General features: G+C 38.4%; 1 protein-coding gene across 20 annotated transcripts in view; it reads right to left on the reverse strand.

Annotated features, from left to right (window-relative positions):
- The window catches only part of TRDN (triadin), a 233,463-nt gene that overhangs the window by 52,010 nt on the left and 158,786 nt on the right, over window positions 1-22,667 (reverse strand). For 15 of the 20 annotated variants that reach the window (XR_010606058.1, XR_010606057.1, XR_010606059.1 and 12 more), the window contains 10 exons: window positions 21,813-21,860; window positions 18,863-18,886; window positions 17,273-17,317; window positions 16,723-16,773; window positions 16,476-16,526; window positions 16,229-16,279; window positions 15,982-16,032; window positions 9,938-9,988; window positions 5,888-5,938; window positions 5,257-5,307 (listed from right to left, as the gene is read on the reverse strand). Coding sequence is in view for 17 of the 20 variants with exons in the window: in XM_065633048.1 (XP_065489120.1) it covers window positions 5,257-5,307; window positions 5,888-5,938; window positions 9,938-9,988; window positions 15,982-16,032; window positions 16,229-16,279; window positions 16,476-16,526; window positions 16,723-16,773; window positions 17,273-17,317; window positions 18,863-18,886; window positions 21,813-21,860 (474 nt within the window). In the remaining 3 variants the exon portion in view is untranslated. The remainder of the gene's footprint in view (window positions 1-5,256; window positions 5,308-5,887; window positions 5,939-9,937; window positions 9,989-15,981; window positions 16,033-16,228; window positions 16,280-16,475; window positions 16,527-16,722; window positions 16,774-17,272; window positions 17,318-18,862; window positions 18,887-21,812; window positions 21,861-22,667) is intronic. The other 5 variants (XM_065633047.1, XM_065633044.1, XM_065633046.1 and 2 more) reach the window with 5 other exon arrangements.

Consider the following 22,667-nt stretch of genomic DNA (forward strand, 5'->3'; position numbering starts at 1 on the left):
TAATGGACCAAGTTATGGTAAGTTATGGTAACACAAGATCAAATATAGGCTCATCCCGTGTCAGGTACTCTGTGAGAACTGTTCATATGCATGCTGTTATGCTGAAGTGAAAACCAACTCATGCAGGCAGCTACAGCAAAGCAGTTGGAATTCGCTAAGTTGACACTGTTTTTGCCCATCTCACCATAAATTGTCCATCTGTTCATAGCTTGAGAAGAAGGTTCTGTTTTAAAATATTTAAGAACCGTATATAGTGATATTTCTCTCTCAGGTCTTCCTAACAGATAGTTTATCTCTCTCTTCTGGTCTGAGTTCAGAGTTTCTCTTAACCGTGTCAAGAGAAATTTTAATCACATTAAGAAACCACAGTTAAAAGCAGCATAGTGAGCAACAGAGAGGAGAATTTAGCCTTTAAATTGGTTGTAGCGTCTGTGTTTAGAATGATTCTTATTCAGCAGCAAGAAACACCTTTCCTGCCCTTTTCCTCTTGTGGTCCAGGTTTTAATGAACAGGTTTGGAGAACTAACTTCTTATTCAATTATCTTAATGCATTTTATTATTAATGGGCAAGGTGTTGCAGTTGAACTTCCCTGCATAAGCTGACTATCTCTTTTGTCCTGATTTGTAAGACATAGCTGTCAGATCTGCTAAGAAAAACTTAATTCACTAGATAACCCCCCCAAAAGTTTACAGTGTTTTTCTCTTTATTACCAGGAATGCCTTAATGAGAATACATGAGCAACACAAGTGTGCAAGCTCTGCTTCGGATTATCAGGATTCAGACTAAATGGATTATCAGGCCCCCTGTAAAGTCACTGGGTAGAGGTGGTAAGAGAGTGGTTACATGCCTGAGTGAGCCTGACGTTGAGTGGGGTCTGCTCCAGCCTCTCATCGACAACTAAGGAACGGGAAATACTGACTACTAGCAGAAGGATGACCTGTCCCATCCCTGTCTGAGTCTGTGATACTTGATACCTAAAATGTATGAGGATTAATTCAAGCGCGGTCCCAAAGATAGACACAAATCTCTGAAAATATCACAAAAGGCCAATGAGCGGGGCAGAGCTACCCAGGGATTGGACCTCTCTGATGTACCAGAGAGTGAAAGTCTCTTTCTGCCATTCTCCTGTTTTACAGTGTCAAATATGGTTTTGGAGAGGAACAGTTTCGCACTAGATCTGTGCAGAACAGAGTTCAATTGGACCATTAAATGGCAATAAACCAGGGGGAGTCTGATTCTGTGAGCTGTTGAGAAGCACACTGTCCCAGTCGAAGGGAATCCTGGTTTCTGATATCAGATACCGTGTAAGACAATATTATGCAACAAGAATTTTGTTTTATTGCATAAGCATGTATAAATAAAAAAGTTATAGATAGGCATGCAGAGGACTTTTCAGAGTGCTATCACGGAGATCTGGGAGTCCCAGCATGTAGCAGTCCCTCTCTTCAGAAAATGTTAATACCTTAAGTATTAGAAGACATACTTTCATTTACAAACCTGTTTTGACTACTGAATGTGTATTTCTACATATATATGCAGATGCACCTTATTCAGCTTGAGTATTTTCCTTAATAAAGTAATAAAAAATCAAGTATAAAACCATAAGGACAAAGTTACAGTTGATAATTTGCCATAAAAATTGCCTCATTTTTAATTTATCCAAACTGCTTTTTGGAATTAAAATTTTACCTCCTCCCTTTTGTAATATGATATTTATTCATATTATGTGTATTATTTCTGTTCTTTTTCTCTTATTTTCTTATGTCTACTGAAGATTTTTTACAGAGAAGGGCTGACTCACAATAGAAATTTTATACCTCCCACTATGACTCAGTTTTGGTATTTATATATCTGTCATTATCTCAATGTCTGACTTTTAAAGCTCCTATGTTTTCTTGAAGTATTTCTCATCAGCAGTGTTGAGCAATGAGGTTCTATAATGGATGGACCATTTAAACAGGCTGATATTGCAATTTTTATGCACTTAATATATCTGCCTTGCATTTAGCTTCTCTATAGTCAGGATTTTCTATTGCTATCCAGCTTGTGTGAATTTGACTTTCACATTTCAAAAATGTATTTATCTTGAAAAAGGGATTACACTGTAGTCACTTCTATAATGCAATTTAGACTGGATTTGACAGATCTCTGTAAAGTGGCAAGAGCTAATCGAACCACTGCTTTTTCTCAAGGCATTTTTTTGTTGGTTAGTTTAAATCGAGGTGTCAACTAAAGAAGCTCCCTGTGTCCTCTTGGTTGGCTAAAAAAAAAAGTACCAGTGCTCATAAAGGTGACCTCCTGTTTGCACTTCTTTGCAGGGCAATGGCCGCAAAATTTCTGGAACACTTTTGCCTACAGAGGCTTTTCTCAAACTGTCTGCCTGATCTATATGACATGTCACTTATAATTATTAAGAAAGAGAGGTGTAGTGAAGCACAGCATCCCACATGGATGCTTAAAGCCACTTTGAGCATTGGGGTTACATTCTTCTGACAAAATGTCAATGTCTTGTCATACATATTCAGTGTCACTGAGTTAGTTGTATTTGGTTTTGGAAGTGCTGCATTCCTATGAATCCCAGGAGCTAAGAAATGGCTTATGAAGATCTGTCACATGGAACAGAAAAGACAGAAACAACTTTTAAAAATCTGCAATCATTGAGCTGAATAGCCTTCAGACTGAGCTTGTATAAGATTTGCTGTGTCATGAACTTTGGTGTCTAGAAAAAGACTGAATCCTATTGTAGGTAAACGCTGAGGTGTTTCCACTCAAGTTACATTCTTCTGTTGCAGTCTTGTTCCAGGGGCCTTGAAGGATCTGCTGTCCTGCTCAGAACAGCCGCTTTACAGACCTAACTAAGATACACAAGACCTGAAAATAAGGCAATTAGCCTGATCATGTATCTAACAACATCTAATCCAAATATTTTAAGTTCTTATAGAGACAGATAGAGTCAAAGAGAAATGCTCTCACTGCTGTGAGGTATCAGCTGCTCTCAGTGAGCTGTGCAAGGCACCAAGTACATCCGCAGGTGACCTGCAAGGTCATAGGCAAGCCACAGGGAAAACTGAAGCGAGTAGTGCTCATCTCACTTAGGGAGCTGGTAAAGGCTGTGCAGACTGAGAACTATTAGTCCTCACTAAATTACGGCATTGGTCATCCAAATAGCCTACTGTTACCACAGAAAAACAATAAGTTCTAGTTCAGATTTCATCCAAGCCACTGTTCTTTATCAAAATAATCACAGGTGTCTGTAATGTGACCCTGTACTGCAGTGTAGTTAAACTCGGCATAGTCTGCACTAAATGTTCAGATCTTGGTTCTTGTGTCTTGACAACTAGGAAACTGTAAGACTGCAAGACACAGAATCTTTTATGTCTCTTACAGTTTTTTAATCTATAGGTAAAAATAAAACAGCCCATGTGGAAAAATTCTATGTGATGTGAAAGTTCACTGGGAACATATCTGATATTTTCTACTGCTATAGAATAAGGAAAATCTTGCATATGTCCTATCACCTACCATGGGAAGAAGACTTAATTTTATTAAAAAAAAAAATGAGATAGTGGAGCTAATCACTTTGAAGTATTGAGTTTTGTTTTCAAATATACTGAGCATAAACTGCTTCATGTGTAGTCAGTGAAATTCAATTAATTCAGCTCAGTTTAGGAACTTGAAAGGAGCTGTTATTCACCAGTTGTTTTGCTGGCTGATCAAACTGAGCTAATTAAGTCCTTTTTAAATACTTACTTTTCTGTATTCTTGGGCGGGTGTTTGACACTTCACTGAAGCTAATTCATTATCAGTGCAGCTAAAAAACTCTTATAGACATGTATTACTTGTTTTACTTGATCCTTTGTAATAAATCGTATTTTACTTTTATTATCACTTAAATTTAAATCAATCAGTCTTAAACCCAGAAATATTTATGTAGAACTGAAGACTAAAATTAGATAAGAAACTCAATGGGAAGCTCAATAGTCAGATAGTTAAGGGTCTAATCAAAGTTTAACTCTTCATTAACCTACCTATGTTTCACGGATGTGTTTGCTAGAACCTAGCAGGAAGTCCATAGGCCTTGCTTGCCTGAAGCTCAAAATGTAAAAGCCAAGTTGTATTAAACCAATAATCAACGGACAAAAAACCCCAACTCTACTGCAGTACTTCCTGTTTACTAAAATAAACTAAAAGAATTGGTACAATTGGTACAATAATGTTTCCCTATTTTTCTAATGTCCTTGACCTTGGACTGACAGGCCAGGTTCATCTACTTTAACTACTTCAAAGAGTTTCAGACTATTTAAGCCCTAGTTCCTTTTGTAGCACTTAAGCCTTCACTTCACTTCAGAAAGATACAACTGTGCAAAGTAATAGCTAATTTGTACTTTTCTCCTGTATAATACTTACATACACTATGTGAGGTAGTTGCACTTAAAAACTTGTAAATGTTATCTTTCATGACTTTGTCAGAGAAAATATTGCCTCATTGTTTCTGGTGATCCTTAGGGAAAATCTAAAGATAGGAAGTAATATTATTCAGTTATCTGAAGTAGTTTTCAAAACTGTCTGAAAGTTTTTAGGATCGACTACCATATTTCCATGGCTCAAATGACTATTATTAGTTAGCAAGTTATTACACATTCTTATTCATGTTAAATTATTTACATATTTAACCTGAGAGACTGCTTTCTAATGAGCAAGTGATATTTGATCAATATGCAAATAGTGACAAAGTAAAATGAAGTTTTGTTTGAATTTAGTTGGTGTGAATAAATAAACCTGAAAGGTTTTGGTTAATTATAATTATAGTTTTATCACTGCCTAAAATTGCCTGGTATTTAAGAGGTCATTTACTATAAATTGTAATTGATCCTCATTTGATGACTAGTGATGATATTTCAATGTAAGAAGAGAGAGCAAAGCACAGCCAAATAATGTGTTATAGAAGAAAAATAAAATGCAATCCAAAATGACAAGCTTAAATAGAAAGAATGAGAAAAAAATTCAGAAAGAAGAAAACAAGTCCTCATAACTTTGGGGACTATAAAGTACTACTGCTACAACTTACTTGTATAGCCCCATATGTATCTCCCCTTTATCATGCAGGTAAAGTGAATGTCCAGCAGCAAGGATGCCAGTCAAGGATATTTATGGATGGCTAAGTGAAGAAACTAAGATTTTTTTTGAGAATACTTGCACAGTGGATGTATTTTCTCAACTGACTCTTATGCTAAGGCTCAACTTGGGATTATTACCTTTATCCTTTGTTGTAGTTGAAGCCTTGATTTCTTTTCCTTTTGAAGAGTCTGGAAAAAATATGAAACACAAAGGCGGAAGGAGAAAGTCAGTAATGTAAGTACACACTGTGTCGATCAGTACTATAGCAAACTTGTATAACCCCAGATCAAGCAACATGTGCAAAACAGGTAAGTGTTAAGAATTAGAATTTGTTTGCTTCAATAAAATGGTCAACTTGAGAATGGAAAGCAAAACAAAGGTAATTCCCACTAAATTAGCTGGCAAAGTTTCTGCAATTCAAACCATGCAATCATTCCTGCGCAGCCTATCATGTCAGCCTGTCATGTGAATTCAGTAACAGCACTTTTACCAATTCACTGAGAACGGGCCAGCATTCCCACTGCAATATTGGCTATACAGGCCAGACAAAGAACACCACAATAAGGGTAACGATTTTATTATTTCTGAATTGTGTTAGTCACTGCTCCTTTCAATATATCGGATCTATTAAGTGAGAAGAAGCTAAGTTTAGTTCCTTTTCTACAAAAGCATGTATTTCAAAATATATCAAAACTGCACTGAGATACCAGCAGACTCTTTCATGAGGACTACTGGTTATTTCCCAACCACATAATGATAAGACATTACCCTTCTCCTTTAAGGCTGCTGAAGGCTTCACATCTTTTCTTTTACTAGTCTCTAGAAAGAAACATTTAACATTTATCACAAGTCAGGTGAGAGCATTAAAATGACACTTGAAACAAAAGCAAGTCAAACAATTTGATATGTAGACACCAAAAAAGACAGAATCATAGAATGATTTGGGTTGGAAGGGACCCAAAAGACCATCTAGTTCCAACCCCCCTTGCCATTGGCAGGGGCACCTTCCACTAGATCAGGTTGCTCAAAGCCCCATCCAATCTGGCCTTGAACACTTCCAGGGATGAGGCATCAACAACTTTCCTGGGCAGCCTGTTCCAGTACCTCACCAACCTCACAGTGAAAGATTTCTTCCTTATCTAACCTAAATCTACCCTCTTTCAGTTTAAAGCCATTACCCCTTGTCCTATCCCTACATGCCCTTGTAAAAAGTCCCTCTCCAGCTTCCTTGTAGGTCCCCTTTAGGTACTGGAAGGCTGCCGTAAGGTGTCTCAGAGACTTCTCTTCTCCAGGTTAAACAACCCAAACTCTTTCAGCCTGTCCTCATAGCAGATGTACCCCAGCCCTCTGATCATCTTTGTGGCCCTGCTCTGACTCATTCTAACAGGTCCATGTCCCTTTTATGTTGGAGGCCCCAGAGCCGAATGCAGCACTCCAGGTGGGGTCTCATGAGAGCAGAGCAGAGGGGGGAATAATAATCTCCTTCAATCTACTGGTCACGCTTCTTTTTGCACAGCCAAGGATACGGTTGGATTTCTGGGCTGGAAGCGCACTGCCAGCTCATGCTGAGCTTCTCATCAACCAACACTGCCAAGTCCTTCTCCTCAGGTCTGCTCTCAATCCATTCTCTGCCCAGCCTGTATTTGTGCTTGGAGTTGCCCCAACCCATGTGCAGGATCTAGCACTTGGCCTTGTTGAACTTCATGAGGTTTGCACGAGTACATCCCCCAAGCCTGTCAAGGTGCCTCTGGATGACATCCCTTCCCTCCAGCATGCTGACCACACCGCACAGCTTGGTGGTATCAGCAAACATGCTGAGGGTGCACTCAATCCCACACTGTCCATGTTGCCAGCAAAGGTGTTTAACAGTACCAGTCCCAATACTGAGCCCTGAGGAACACCACTTATCACTGGTTTCCACTTGGACACTGAGCCTTTGACAGCAACTCTTCAAGAGTGACCATCCAGCCAATTCCTTTACTCACTGATCCATCCATCAAATCCACGCCTCTCCAATTTAGAGACAAGGATGTCATGCCCAATAGTGTCAAAAGCTTTGAACAAGTCCAAGTAGATGATGCTAGTTGTTCTTCCTTTATCCACCAATGCTGTAACCTTGTTGTAGAAGGCCAACAAACTTGTCAGGCACAATTTGCCTGCAGGGAAGCCATGCTGGCTGTCACCAATCACCTCCTTATTTTCCATGTGCCTTAGCGTAGTTTCCAAGAGGATCTGCTCCATTACCTTGCTGGGCACAGAGGTGAGACTAACTGATCTGTACTTTTCTGGGTCTTCTTTTTTTCCCTTTTTAAAAATGATGGTTATTTTTCCCCTATTTCAGTCAGTGGGAACTTGACTGGACTGCCATGGCTTCTCAAATATGATGGACAGTGGCTTAGTAACTTAATCTTGCAGTTCCCTCAGGACCCACAGACACATCTCATCAGGTCCCGTGGACACCTTGAGGTTTCTTAGATGGTCTTGAACATGATTTTCTCCTACAGCAGGTGGCTCTTCATTCTCCCAGTCCCTCCCTTTGACTTCTGTGACTTGAGCAGTGTTGTTAGAGCACTTCCTGGCAAAGACTGAGGCAAAAAAGTCATTGAATACCTCAGCCTTCTTCATATTCTGGGTAACCATGCCTCCTGTTTCCTCCAGAGAGGGCTCACATTTTCCCTAGTCTTCCTTTTGTCACCAATGTACCTGAAGAAGCTTTTCTTGTTGCCCTTGAAGTCCCTGGCCAGATTTAATTCTATCAGGGCTTTAGCTTTCCTAACCAGATCCATGGCTGCTGGAACAATTTCTCTGTATTCCTCCCAGGCTACCTGTCCTTATGTCCACCCTCTGCAGGCTTCCTTTGTGTTTGAGTTTGTCCAGAACCTCCTTGTTCATCCACACAGGCCACCTGGTGTTTTTGCCTGACTTCTTCTTTGTTGGGATGCATCGCTCCTAAGCTTGGAGGAAGTGATCCTTGAATATTAACCAGCTTTCTTGGGCCCCTCTACCCTTCAGTCCTTTATCCCATGGTACTCTACAAAGCAGATCCCATAAGAGGCTAAATTCTGCTCTCCTGAAATCCAGGGTAGTGAGCCTGCTGTGTGCCTTCCTCACAGCCCTAAGGATCTTGAACTCCACTATTTCATGGTCACCTCAGCCAAGGCTGAAAAATTAAATGGATTTAACAACATGGAAGTAAAGAAAAGGACACAACACCAATGTCATTAATTCATCGTTTTAGACCTGGATATGCAAAATAATAAGCCTTCAGTATGTCATTGTTTCTTTGCATTTTGAGGAAACTGTTAAGATATCTCTCAAGTAGGCAGTAAAGAATAATAAATTACAAAGAGGAAAGCAATTCCATAGACCAGTTGGCATCAATGGATTTTTCATTTGCTGAACCCAAATATAAAATTAATCTACATTAGTACAATTGAAATACTAGACATGTTGGTTTTGAAATCCAGAGGCTGCTGATGAAGTGGGAGTTTTCCTTATTCAGGAGCGACAAAAGGACCAGAACTCCATTATTATTTTAAAATCAAAGAGGCCATATAGGAATTGCGTGTGAACAGGTTTTCACTTCTTGCTTATATATAGCCTTTTAAAATCACAAGCAAGCTGGGTATAAAATAAAGGCAGTGCTGATCCTTCAAACGTACATTCATGTATTTTATGTCACAATGTATAGTCCAAGAACATAACTGTATCTTCGTTTTTTCTGCAGTATATGACAAAGTCTTAAAGCAGATGAGAAAAAACATTTAAATTCTAGTTCTCCCTTTCTTGTACCTGACAAGGTGGAACCCAAGGATGAAAGAAATTCCAGAAGTTAGCTGAGCACACATAAATCAAAGCTATGATCTTGTGGTGCCCAGGTGAGACACTGACAAAGAGAAGAATCCCAAGCCCCAAGTGGTGCCCTGGCTTCATTCCCTGGATTTTTCACAAGGAATAATCCATTCCTTCAGAAGTACATAATTTTGCTCTATATCTACTCAGTAATCTGCACTATGCCAAGCATTATCTGGACTGTATTGAATACCTCCAGCTTCCAAAAAACTGGAACTTCATCACAATTTGGACTTCAGATGTGCCGTTATAGGTCAGGCACCTTGCACGGTTCTGCTAGCCTTTGCTTTTTCCCTGGAATTTTTGAGCTCTATCAGTACTCTCCAGAAAGTAATCAGTGCCCATGAATCATGTAATTCTTTGTATTAGTGTTCAAAACATACCACATTGCAACAAATAGGTTTTTCTACAAATAAACACTATTGAAAAATTTGTGACCTTTGTGTTCACAGCTTGCAGGCCAATCTCCTGCAACCAAAAAAATGAGAATTGTTTGTGCCCATATTGACAACAATACAGGAAAAACCCCTGACTTATATCAGTACCTCTCAAACACCTAGATCTGTCAGTAGCCTCAGCCAGTCTCATTCTTGGTCAACCACATTCTTGAGCCACAGCCACAAGGACCAGATTTAGTCTAGTTCCCTGCAGGAATGTACCCACCATGGGATTTAGACAACTTGTTTTTCATAGACTAACACCAAAGGTAGTATAAAAATACATTTAGTATATTCCCCAGAATGAAAATGTCTGCATTTAAAAGAAGCCCAGGCATTTTCTAGGGATGCTACTGGGGATACATACAGTACAAGTGTTATTAAAACCAATATCATGGATAAAGTAACCTAAACACGTACCAGGATGGGTTTGGTTTTTCATCCTCATACATTCCTACTCAAGACCTGTTTCTAGCATTGAATAGCTTTTCTGATATTAGGTTCTGAATTTCTTAACTTCTGCAATTACCTTTTTCCTTTAATCCCTCTGGATTCTTGGGATCTTTTCCTTTCAGAGAATCTGTAGGGAGATAAAAATTTTGAGACTTAGAAGATCTCACTGCTCTCCTACACTTAAAATACAAAATAAAAATATTTAAAAATTAAGACTGAAATTGTAAATAAAAATGAATGCAAACTTGACCTGTGTTTACATTCTCTCTAGTGACCACCTTATATTTTTTGAGGTGCAATAATGTTAGTAGCAAATGCAAGAGTAGTATTTACCATAAATACCTCTGTTTGCAGAGACTCCACTGAACAAAGAAATCAGAAAGGAGAAGGGGAAAATGCAAGTAATGACACAAGATTAGAAATTCTTAGGGCCTTATCCAAAACTTCAAGAAGACAGAAAGGATTATTCTGTTTTCTCTGATGGGCTGAAGCCTAATTTTTTGCCTCAGCCCTTCGGGGAGGATATGTTCAGGATCACCAAGCACAGGAATAACATACATTATGTTGTCTAAACAATTAGTTTATTTTACTTTTAAGCAATAGCATCTTGCCCTCTTAAATGTATGTATCAGGGAATATTAGGAGGAAATTGCTTTTTCCAAAGTTAGGAGGTAATTTCACAGACTTGTGAGTGTATTTGGCTTGAGTGAGAGAATATCGCAGCTTGCAGGATACTGAGTAGACCCAACTGCGATCCATCAGACAGGATACAGCACCTAAACATCTAGAGAAAACATACCATTCATTCCAAATGAAAGTTAACCAAATCTTCAGTAAAACAGATAAAGCTAAAAGAAAATCCTTTCCAAAATAAGTCTAACCCTTGATCAACCATCCTGCCTGCCATGGTACCAGGAAGAGATCCCACTTATCCATCTGGCTTTGAGTGTGAATTGTAACAGAAAAAGTTCACTTCCACAGTGGCTGAAGCTGTTGGAGAAATCACACCATTCAGGGACAGATACTTAAATTAAGGGCCTGGTCTTCATAGCAGCAGGTGGACTCCTCCAGGGGAATGAGAGAAAACTTCCAGTGTGAAGACTGAAAACTTTGAAGGAGCCTCTATGTTGACTATGTAGGAAGCCTTGAGACAACAGCTACCCAACTTGGCCATTTCACTCTCTGTGCATATTCGTGATCTCAAAGATCAGCAGCCACTGTTACAGCCATCATTGCCTTTGGTCTTGTGGGTTTGGTGGCATATGTCCTTGAAGGTGTCTTTTTTTTCGTTTGGTTTATTTATTTATTTATTTATTTATTTATTTATTTATTGTCATGCATGTAGCAGGTCTCCTTGAGATTTCCCATGATTTGTAGCTTCTAAAGCAGGTTCAGCATTTTTTTTCTTTGCCCTCTGAGCCAAGGCTACTGACATCAAGAGTCCTGCTTCCCTTCCAGGGAGCAGGTTTTCATCTTCAGGGCTTTAAACAGTGACTCACTGAAGACTTTTCAAACTTCTGCTCTTGACTGACCACTTTCCTGCTAGTCACAGAAGGGGAAAACCAAAGTTGGCTTAAAGCCAACATACTCTTTGCTGCTTTATTCCTGCATCCTACTCCAGGGGTGAAGCTGCATCAGGTTAGGAGGATGGTATAGAAAGATGTAGCAGCAGCATTATGCGAAGTTTTCACGGTAAAGCTCTATTTCTCATGCAAATGTCAAAAACAAATAAGGAGATGGAAATAGGAGGAAACATCAACTGAACAGACACCGCTTTTCTGTAGGTGAGTCTCGCAATATAACTTTCTAATTTTGAAGAAAAAAAATGTGTGTTATAAGTTAAGATAAAAAGTTCTACATATAAGATGCTGCTTCATTTTGCTTTTACTTTAAAGCAAGCACAAACATTGCACAGCAAGCGCAAATCAGTGCATTTGTTTCTTTGATGACAGTGTGCTATTATGTATATAGCAAGAAAGAAATATACACTACTGACTTATTTCCCCTACCAATCTGTGCATAAAAATAAATAGGTTTATTATCCTCACGTAACTGACATAAGAAAAGATGCAAAGATATCCCAAAACATGTTAAATGCAAACAAGAGGGAAAAAAGGAGCATTTGTTTGCAAAACAAATCATGGAACACAGTGTAGGAGTGAATTTACATTATCCATACAGCACAAATGCTGTCACTTTAATAACTCAGCATAATGTAATTCTGGCAAATTTCTTAGAAAAATTCAATGAGGTGTTATATATGATATATCATGAACTTTTAGTGCCACTGTTAGACACTCTGGATGAGCTTCTGCTCTGATTAGCTGGGTAAGATATCTACCAAAAAAACACATTGCAAATTATACCTTAGAATGTAATTGGCCTCAGATTATTTTGAATATGCTTATGTCAACAGAAAATCAGATTTTATATTCTTGATGGTAAATGGGTTTCTTTACTATTCTTTACTTCAGAAAAAAAGCTGAAAAGTCAGTTACAAATTCAGGAGTCCAGAGATGTTGTCTATCACAAGACAATGGAAAGTGTATTCTTCCAGTATTCTCCTTAATTACTGCCAATAAAATTAGATTTTAAGATCTTAGGTTTTATCCACCTCATAAAATAGATAAGGTAACATTGTGAGGTTGTGAACTACAGAGCATCCCTGCAGTAACTCCAAATTCAGAGATTTATTTTTCCTGTCTCTTCTTTAAATAAAAAACACTACACCTCGGTTTATGAAAAATAGCCTGCTTCGCAATAAGATTTTTGGTCTGGACATCATCCTTGTTCATCCAAACTTAGCCAATCCTTCAAACAGAATGAGGTATGATGATGTCTCTTTTATTGCATAAGGTGCCAGGTAAACATTAATCATTACAAGTATTTAATATCTCATCTAAAAATGTTCCTTTATTTGGTTTTACATGAATAGTAACAAACTCCCAAGATGCATAATTAGCATGTGTATGCAGTCTTAAAAATCCTTACTTTCCTGTGTTCTTCAAAATATTTTTATTTGCCAGAAACATCCAATTTAAGAAACAGATTGTAAGACAGCAAGTTGCAAAGAGTGGAAAGAAAGCCCCAATAACCTGGAAAACCTTAATAGAGGCCCACTGAGAAGGCCTGAAGTGGTGATGGAAAGTGGAAGGAGTGGCATGCAAATAAAGCTTTGCTTAATTTATGAGCTACAGTTTGGGCAAATATGGCAACTGAAGTAGGGGATTTGCAATCCTAAATATATGTTTGTGCAGCAGAGTAATCCAGAAGGCAACAGGGAAAGCACACAGAAAGGCACCAAGCTTTCTAAGGATTTCCCCCACACAGCTTTATAAGTTCTTCCTATAGAGTCTTTGCTGCCAATATATTTTGAACTGAGTTATTCAGCTCGCTAATCAGCACCTGTATTTTTAGACACAGACACTGAACTGTGCAAGTTTGATGCCTATTATGGGAAAGAGCGATGCTGCATCAGCAAGTGCTCTCAGGATCTGAGGAGCCAGGCTCGGCTGGGCTGGACATCAGTGTTGCTGCAGGGGCTCGGGAGCATTTACAGCTGTATTCAGCATCGAGTCCTAGGTCAAGATCTTGCTGTTAGCGATAATGCATTGGGCATATGTGACTGTATTACATGGGGTAAAGAAAGGGACGTGAAGCTCTAGTTGGTAACACTTTCGGTAATATGTGGGAATTTTTGCAGAGGTTTTTGCCTTGCTTTCCTAAAAAGTAGAAAATCTGATGTAACATGGCCTGCACTTGATGCTTAAAATAAATTCCTGCCTATCCCTTTCTGAAGGCTGGGTGGAGAAGGTCTAACCTCCTCTGTCATTTGAGAAGAACCTTTAAATAACTTTGTGATTGAAGTCACGGACCCATTGAGCATGAGTCCAGAAGATTAAAAGCAGCACCATGGGAACATTCAGCGAAGGACAACCTACAGAAGCTTGTTCAGGGCTGGCAAACCCCTTTCCGTTGGTTCTAAAGAAACTCCTGCCAAAGAGGAAAAACATTTTGGATCTCCTTTCTCTTTATATTTCTTCCTTCCCCAACCCCAAGTACTTCTTTGAAAGGAGCAGCAGACTGAGCATAGCTACTCCAAGCAGAGGAGGAGGAGGCAGAGCTGTCACTCAAGTGCCTCTTGTAATTTTCCAGCACAACCCCACCAGGGAACAAGAGATTATAGGCAGTCTGTGGAGGGGGCCATAGCACCCCACGAGAGTTTAGACATACAGTTCTGGTCCAGATTAGGAGTAGAATACACATAGAAGAACAATATATGAATGACAGGATTTGAAGAATATTATAATTTAATTTTAATTTGTGTAAAAAGAAGCAAGAAGTGATTGCCCAGTTAAACAACAGCGAATTAACACATCTTCTAGGATTTTGAAAATGTGTCTAGCAATAAGGTTATTCCTCCTTTTGTTTTAGATTTTTAAAAAGTTTTTCCATAGTTCTTGAACTAAACTCTTCATTCAGTTCTTTGTTTGAAATAGCATATACTGACTATAAATTAGAATAGATGTTAATATGTCTATCTATCTGGTAGATCTTTTTGTCCTGAAGAATCTAAAGAACATGACAAATGAGACTTAACCATTAATCACTTCTCCTTTCAAATACAGCTATCTCTAGAAAGCAGGGAAGCAATAAGATGGGTAAAAAGCACCCAGATAAATAATGGATGAAGGGAAACTCTGTTGAGCTAACCATCTACTTTGCCAAATTAAAAAAGACATGGGAAGTGTTTGATAAAAACTAAGGAAAAAAAGAAATATCCAGACCAACTCTTAAGGGCAGAGAGGCCCTGCAGAGGGATCTGGACAAACTGGAGAACTGGGCAATCACCAACTGCATGAAGTTTAACAAGGGCAAGTGCCAGATTTTGCACCTGGGACATGGCAACCCTGGCTGTACATATGGACTGGAGAAAAAGATACTGGAAAACAGCTCTGTGGAGAGGGATCTGGAGGTTCTGGTTGATGGTAAGTGGAACATGAGCCAATAGTGTGCCCTGGCAGCCAAGAGGGCCAACTGTGTCCTGGGGTGCATCAAGCACAGCGCTGTGAGCCGGGTGAGGGAGGTGATTGTCCCGCTCTGCTCTGCACTGGTGCAGCCTCACCTGGAGCACTGTGTGTAGTTCTGGGTGACACAGGATAAAAAAGTTATAAAGCTACTTGAAAGTGTCCAGAAGAGGGCTACTAAGTTGGCGAAGGGTTTGGAGAGGAAACCGCATGAGGAGCAGCTGAAGTCACTTGGTTTGTTCAGCCTGGAGAAGAGGAGACTAAGGGGAGATGTCATCACGATCTACAGCTTCCTCACAAGAGGAGGAGGAGGGGCAGACGTTGATTTCTTCTCTCTGGTGACCAATGACAGAACCCAAGGGAATGGCAAGAAGATGTGCCAGGGAACGTTTAGATTGGACATTAGGAAAAGGTTCTTCACCCAGAGGGTGGTGGAGCCCTGGAACAGGCTCCCTGGGGAGGTGTCACGGCCCCAATCCTGACAATGTTCAAGAAGAGACTGGACAACGCCCTCAGACACACGGTGTGACCTGTGGGGTTGTCATATGCAGGGACAGGAGTTGGACTTGATGATCCTTATGGGTCCCTTCGAACTCAGGACATTCTATGATTCTTTGAACTCTCATGTTTCAGGTGTTTGACTGGATGAAGCCATGGTTTTTAACTAGAGCTTTTACAGACACTAGAAAGCCCATTACCCACTCATGCTCATAAACTTTGTTCCTATTATGTCCACAGATTTATGCAAACATTCAGTTTAGACTTTGCTGACTGGCTCTTATTAAACACTTTGCGTTGGTCAGAAAAAAAACGTTCTTAAGAAAGTTCTTAACTATTACCCAGAGTGGTTTCGCTATATTTATTTAATTAATTTTGAGATTTCTGAACGTTAGTTGGCTCACCATATTTTATTTATGTCCTTTCCCCACTCTTTTTTTCATGCTATAAATCTTGTGTAAAATTTTAACCAATTAAATGTTGATTGGTTAAGATTCATCATGGGAAAGATTTATAATGATTATTTTAAAATCAGAATCTTCATTCTACTTCATGTGATTTTCAACAAGTTTTATATTCTATCATGTGTTCTTACCTTTATCTTTTAAAGACGTAGGATTCTTTCCTTCCTTTTCTTTAGCATGTTCTGTAAAAATAATTTATTAATTTTCAAGCTAGACTGATAAAAGGTTAACATCTAATACCTCTGGAATAATAACTGATTGAATAACTTCTCATTTCTAACTGAGCCATGATACCAATTAATGATTATTTTAAGATTAAAATCTTTATTGTACTTCGTGTGGTTTTCAAAGGGTTTATATTGTATTGTGTATTCTTACCTTTGTCTTTTAAAGACGTAGGATTCTTTCCTTCCTTTTCTTTAGCATGGTCTGTAAAAATAATTTATTAATTTTCAAGTTAGATTGATAAAAGGTTAACAGCTAACACCTCTGGAATAATAACTGATTGAATAACTTCTCATTTCTAACTGAGCCATGATACCAATTAATGATTGTTTTAAGATTAAAATCTTTATTGTACTTCGTGTGGTTTTCAAAAGGTTTATGTTGTATTGTGTATTCTTACCTTTATCTTTTAAAGACGTAGGATTCCTTCCTTCCTTTTCTTTAGCATGTTCTGTAAAAATAATTTATTAATCTTCAAGCTAGACTGATAAAATGTTAACATCTAATACCTCTAGGACAATAATTGACTGAATAACTGGTTATTTCTAACTGAGCCATTATACCAATTAATGATTATTTTAAAATTAAAATCTTTATTGTATTTTGTGTGGTTTTCAAAAGGTTTATATTGTATTGTGTATTCTTACCTTTGTCTTTTAAAGACGTAGGATTCTTTCCTTCCTTTTCTTTAGCGTGTTCTGTAAAAATAATTTATTAATCTTCAAGCTACACTGATAAAATGTTAACATCTAATACCTCTGGGACAATAATTGACTGAATAACTGGTCATTTCTAACTGAGACATGATACCAGTTAAATGTGTAGTACAAAACTCTTTCATCAGTGTTAGCATGAGCTTAAAGAGAAACTATGAACTTTTTAAAGTGTGATGAAAGAACAAAGATCACTCAAAACTTATTTCACTTTGCAGCTTGTAATAACAAAGGTTAACAAGTGTTCCTAAACTCTGAGTTTAGACTTCTAAGTTTTCATACAGATGCTTCACATAACCAAGGCTCTATTTGCATTTCTGATCCAGGTAAATCCAATTCAGTCTTATTATGAATTCACTGAAATACTATTAAATTACTGAATGAACCATACCATAAAAACAAAATGGCCAATATATTGCAAGATTTTTTTTTCTTGATGCACATAGATCTTAGGGTTTTATATAAAAAGGTCCTGCTGTGTTACCTTTATCTTTTGTAACAGCTGGAGATTTCAATTCTTTTCCAGGATCTGTAAAAGAAGTATTCACACATATGACAGTCAGAAGCCATAACTGAGTGAAACTCTGAGATTTAATCATAAGAAGCATCTAGTTCATATGACAGAATATAACTATATATTGGAAAAAAATAGTGAAAAATAGTGTTTAGAAGAGTTGTAAGAAATCCACCTGTTTCCATTCAGAGAGTTCAGTCCACAAAATGTGTTTTATTGACAACTAAGAAATATATAAAATATGCAAGCTTCAACTTAATATGAGATACAGATAGCTTTTCAACTTTCCTAATCAGAAAGGACAGAACTGAGCCTTTTGACTCATCAGATCTGGCGGTGGCTTGCTTCCCTCATCTGGGCTTATCCATTCTTGCTGACCAACTCCAAGGGTGTCCATATTGAAACAATTATTTTCTACGGGTCAGATGCATATCAAACTGAGAGAGCAACAGAATGGTGAAGATGAAGATTGCTTTTTATTCTTCCTACAGACAAGTAGTGAAGATGGCTAGGCCACACCATCCTTTACAGATACTGTCTAAGGAAGGGCAGTCCCCTGTAAAAGGCTTAAGAAATAAGTTGAACCAGACAGAAAACAAGAATTCTGTTTCAGACAAAATGTGAGATCATCACTCTGGGCTGATGAAACAATATTCTTCAAAGCTTTCTCACCAAAATTAAAAAGATAGATAAGACTGTCGCAAAACAGGCTAGTCAGAAAGACCAGAGACTTAGATTTTTAATTATTGCATGTTAAGTGAGTGTTTTAACCACTGGTTAAACTGTTTTATACATGTCAACTGAAAAATACCTATTAGCAATTATTTTCTGGAAAAAAAATTACTATGTTCTCCATCAGATTTAATGAAAAAATTCTTTCTATTGAGAAACTTGGCAGCAATTCAGTGCCAGAAGATCTTAAAGAACTCCATTAGAAGACCCTCTTGGTTTCTACACATAAACGGCCAAGACTCCTAATGAGGAGGAGGTTGTATTTAGTAGATAGATATGAAACTTGCAGTAGCAAGTAAATAAACACCAGCCATATTCTGTAGGACTGAACTTATTGAGGTCTGCTAGACATTCTGCTATAACTCGGCAAAATGACAACTTGTAGCACAAATTCCATGACAAGAGTCTTGTGCTACTTGCTCTATATTGTTTTGCAGTGTTAAGCTCATACTGATATCAGAATACATAACTGAGACCTGTAGTGAGCTGACCAGGCATGGAGAGAAGAATTTTGCATGTAAAATAATAGATATAAACTTTTAAAATGGGTTTTCTGTGCTGGTATTACACAAGTCTTTTCCTTTTCTGAAGGAAGAATATGCAGTATTGGGATGAAACTTCTTCAGCTTAAACAGACTAGAATTTCTCCATATATCCATTATGACTATTATCAGCTTTGTTGTTTCAGTTCTAGTCTGCCTAATCAACCATAATCTGCAATTCTGACTAGCAGCAGGAGCTTTTAGATGTTTTTTTTTTCTCTCATTTATACACCTGACATTGCTTTATCAGTTATAGCAAGAAGCAATATGTAAAACTATAGCTTACTTCCTTGTTTCGTCTTTGATTTATCTGAGGAAAGAGAAGCAAAAGCGAAAAGAGAAAAGAAAAAGGAAATATTAGAATACATGTTCACATAGGAAATGATTTTAACTACAATCAACTAATGAAACTTTATTTAAACATATGTTGTCCCTAAGTGCTTAAATATATCTTGAAAGTGATTTCCACTCCATTGTTACTTGACAGTGTATGTGAAAAAGTTAACGGTTTTCACCTAGTACCTTGCAGATGTGCAACAAAAGCATGAAAAAATCTCAGTCTCATATGACCAGTTTTAACTGATAGTAATTAACACTTTTCTTAGTACTATTGGATATCACAAGAAAAAACATTTTCCTTTTCCTCATTTCTTTTAATTCTCAGCTGCCTTAATAACAAGCAGTAACTCCCTGGCAGCTGTCTGACACTTGCTCATGCCATTTTTCAAACAAATAAGGCAAAGAGTTAAAGTACTGCCTTTTTCTAGAGACTTCTGGCAGCTCTCTGCCTTCTTGCTCTCCTATTTACAGTTAAAAATGTTACATGCAACTTTTCTTTACTACTAATAAAAGATCAGGACACTGAAATGTTGATATAACCTTTTAGCCCATTTCCAGACCACAGGGATTTGAGGTCAAAGCTGGAACAGCATGTTTGATCATTAAAACCTTCAGGTTTAAATCAATGAAGCTACATCCTGATTGCTAAACAAATAGAGCCATCATCACTCCAGATTTTCCCACAAGCCTCCTTTTATTTAGCGTTTTTCTTAAATTCCAAATGCTAATTTTGATCAGGTCTGAATCCCTCTACTTTTTGACGTGCATCCTGACGTACAACAGCTAGCAGAGCCAATGATTTCACTTCTCAGCCTAAAAGGCTCAAAAATCCCTTCCAGTTTAAAAACTATTTCCTGGTCCATTCACATTTTCCTTATTGAGAATGAGTCCCCACTTTTACTCAGATCTTCCAGATACCTGGAATCAGTGAATTAGATACAGTTTTCACTCAAAACACAACTCAGAGCTACTTCCATCACCTTATATTCTACTCTTCCATGAGAAATATAAGTACATGCTAATATTAAAAAGCTTCCTGAAAGATCTTTTGGCTCATTTGTCCTTGAGTGATCAATGTGTTGGCAGCAGCTCCATATACGTAGGGTGCAGAAGTGAGAAGCAGAGGCAATTGCTGTCTGAAAGTGTTTATATTCACTTCTGTGCAGCAAAGGAACTGAGCTGCTGCCAACACTTAGAAGTAGATGCAGAAATAGTTGCGATAGACATTACACATTGCTCCTATTCCTTTGACTTGCAGAAACTAGATAGCTGCTGGCATGAGGAGATGATACTGCCACTGCTGACTGCTGTCATGGGAAAGAGTCTGTCCCCTTTTTGAGCTTCCTGAGTATCACAACTGACGGTTTAGAAACTCCTGCTCACTGCCAATGATGTGAAACTATGGTTTGTGCCGCTCAGTCTGTGCTCTTTACCTCACATTTAGAATATTTTGCAGACGAAGTCTCATCTAATGGTGGCACATTGTAGAAGGGACAAATCTTACAGCAAATGCCACCTCATTGCTGCCTGAGATAGCCAAACAGAGGGAAAACAGTGCAGATGACTGAGGAAGCACTTGTATAGTAAAGGAAAATAGTGTGGACACAACCGGACTAACAATGACTGAAATCTAGGCCAAGGCCCACCTAATTATAACATTTTCTATTACAACTAACAAGCAGCTGACATCTGCTGTAGGGTGCCTGCTCTGACTCTAGTAATGCTGGGTCAAGCTGAAGCTGAGAAACTGGAGAAAAGAAAGGGATAATAGCTCAACTGACCAAAGCTATGTTAGTAAATATGTCATATACTTTATTCTGAAAGTTACTGGCAAGTTTGGAAAAACTCCAGTATGGTAAGACTGAAAATGCTGAATTCATCATGTGGACTCTAGTTGCCAATTTGTGCATGAGTAAATACAAAAATCACCTTGGTAGACAATTATTAACAAAACACAATAGATTAGGATGTGTGTCATATAAAGGAAGCCAGGGCTGATCATCTTTGGGTCTTTATACCAGTGTTTTACTACTTTGCTCTATACCATACTAACCTAAAAAGAATATAGATTGCCTTTAACAAGTGTACAAGAAGCAGGTATGTTGGATATAATGCTGGAAGTAACAATAATACTAAATATGAGGGTGTATAATGGGAAAAGACACATCTTTATCTAGATACTTTAAGGCTTCAATCTTTTTTATGTTCACCATCATCACTTGCTTGATTTTTGTTTTAGCCTGGGTGTAGACTGTCCCTTGGTGTTCCTGCCTGGTTGGCTTGAGAAAATGTATGCATGCTTTGTGATCTGCTGAACTGTGTGCCATCAACACGTGTTCTTGTATTCTTTCTTCTTCTGGTGTTCCCACTCCCAGACATGTCCATTCATGCCTCATCCATACCGGTCCTAAGCCTTTTGCTAAAAACACCTACAAGTTTCATTCTCGAAAGCTTTTGAGTGTTTCTGCAGTGGACCTTCATGACTCTTCATGGAGCTAATGTTTTATTTGGGATAAGGCAGCTCAGCTGACTTTAGGGGACCTCTGCCCTGTTATCTCATTGCACTCTCTAAGACTGAAGAGTAAAGGCTGATCCCTGCCCAGCCTAATGAGGCAGGAAGCCTCTCACAAGATCCATGAGACGCAAAGTCCCAGCACAGAACCTTTAAGCTTTTTATGGGGGTGACAGTTTTGGGGGAGTGGAACAAAGCCAGTTCCTGGTGGAAACTCCCTGTTGCTCTGATAAGCACAGCAGGCCCTGGCAATTACTAGCAGAGCAATGGATTTAAAGGTTGCTGTCATCCAGCTGTTTGAAGTTTTTGTTCTGTGCCATTGTCTTTTAAGACAGATAATGCCAACATGCTTTGTGTGGTTTTGTTTGTTTGTTTGCTTTTTTACCTTGCTCTGCTGCCTTACTTGTTTTTTCTTCCTTCTTTCCTGGTACTGCTGCAAAACAAAGATAAGGTTTAAATAAGACCTCTGGTCAGAAGTGTTGCTGCAAGAGACAAAGCTTTCCTTAAATGTTTACAGGTTACTTTGTGGCAAATGATTTCAAAGATTTGCACTTATGAGATACCTTTTTTTTGCCACTGATATATGATTACATAATAAGTATTTTTTTACCTATCTTAAAAAGAAAAGAAAACAGGGAACTTTTTTCTTTCAGAAAATATGTAGCATTGTCTTTTTGATCTTGGGGAAACAGAGGTTAACTGCAGTGCATATCACATAACGGAGAAGAGAGCAAATCAAGAAGGTCTCTAATTTACCCAGTTGTGTGAGGGTTCCCCACACAAGTGTGGTTTTCTGTTTGCACCAGAAGAAACCTCCACTCTGCATCCCTGATACAGCAAAATAGTTCCACATATTCTTAATGTTAAGCATGTAGTTAGTCTTACTGAGGACAGTGGGCCACAGTCTGACCATATGTTAAAGTCACCTAACTTGCTCCTTGTGAATACTGTGATTTCTGCATGCAAGAGAGAAGAGTGAACCAAACCACTAGTGCAGGAGGGCTGCTAGACCTTTACTGATGCCAGGGGAAGCAGTTGTAACAGCCCAGGCCGGGATGTCTGGACATATCCAACTGATTATTGTCAAGTGTCAGCTTGCACAGTTCCTAAATTGATTTGCACAGTTTAAGAGACAAGGGACAGAGATTATTTGTTCATGGCTTCACACTAAGGATTAAAGGATCTAAGGGGAGGTGCAGGAATGAATCTCTTCAGACTTTGGTCTCTTAGGAAACATACA

The sequence above is a fragment of the Caloenas nicobarica genome, chromosome 3, assembly GCF_036013445.1.
Source record: "Caloenas nicobarica isolate bCalNic1 chromosome 3, bCalNic1.hap1, whole genome shotgun sequence".
NCBI lineage: Eukaryota > Metazoa > Chordata > Aves > Columbiformes > Columbidae > Caloenas > Caloenas nicobarica.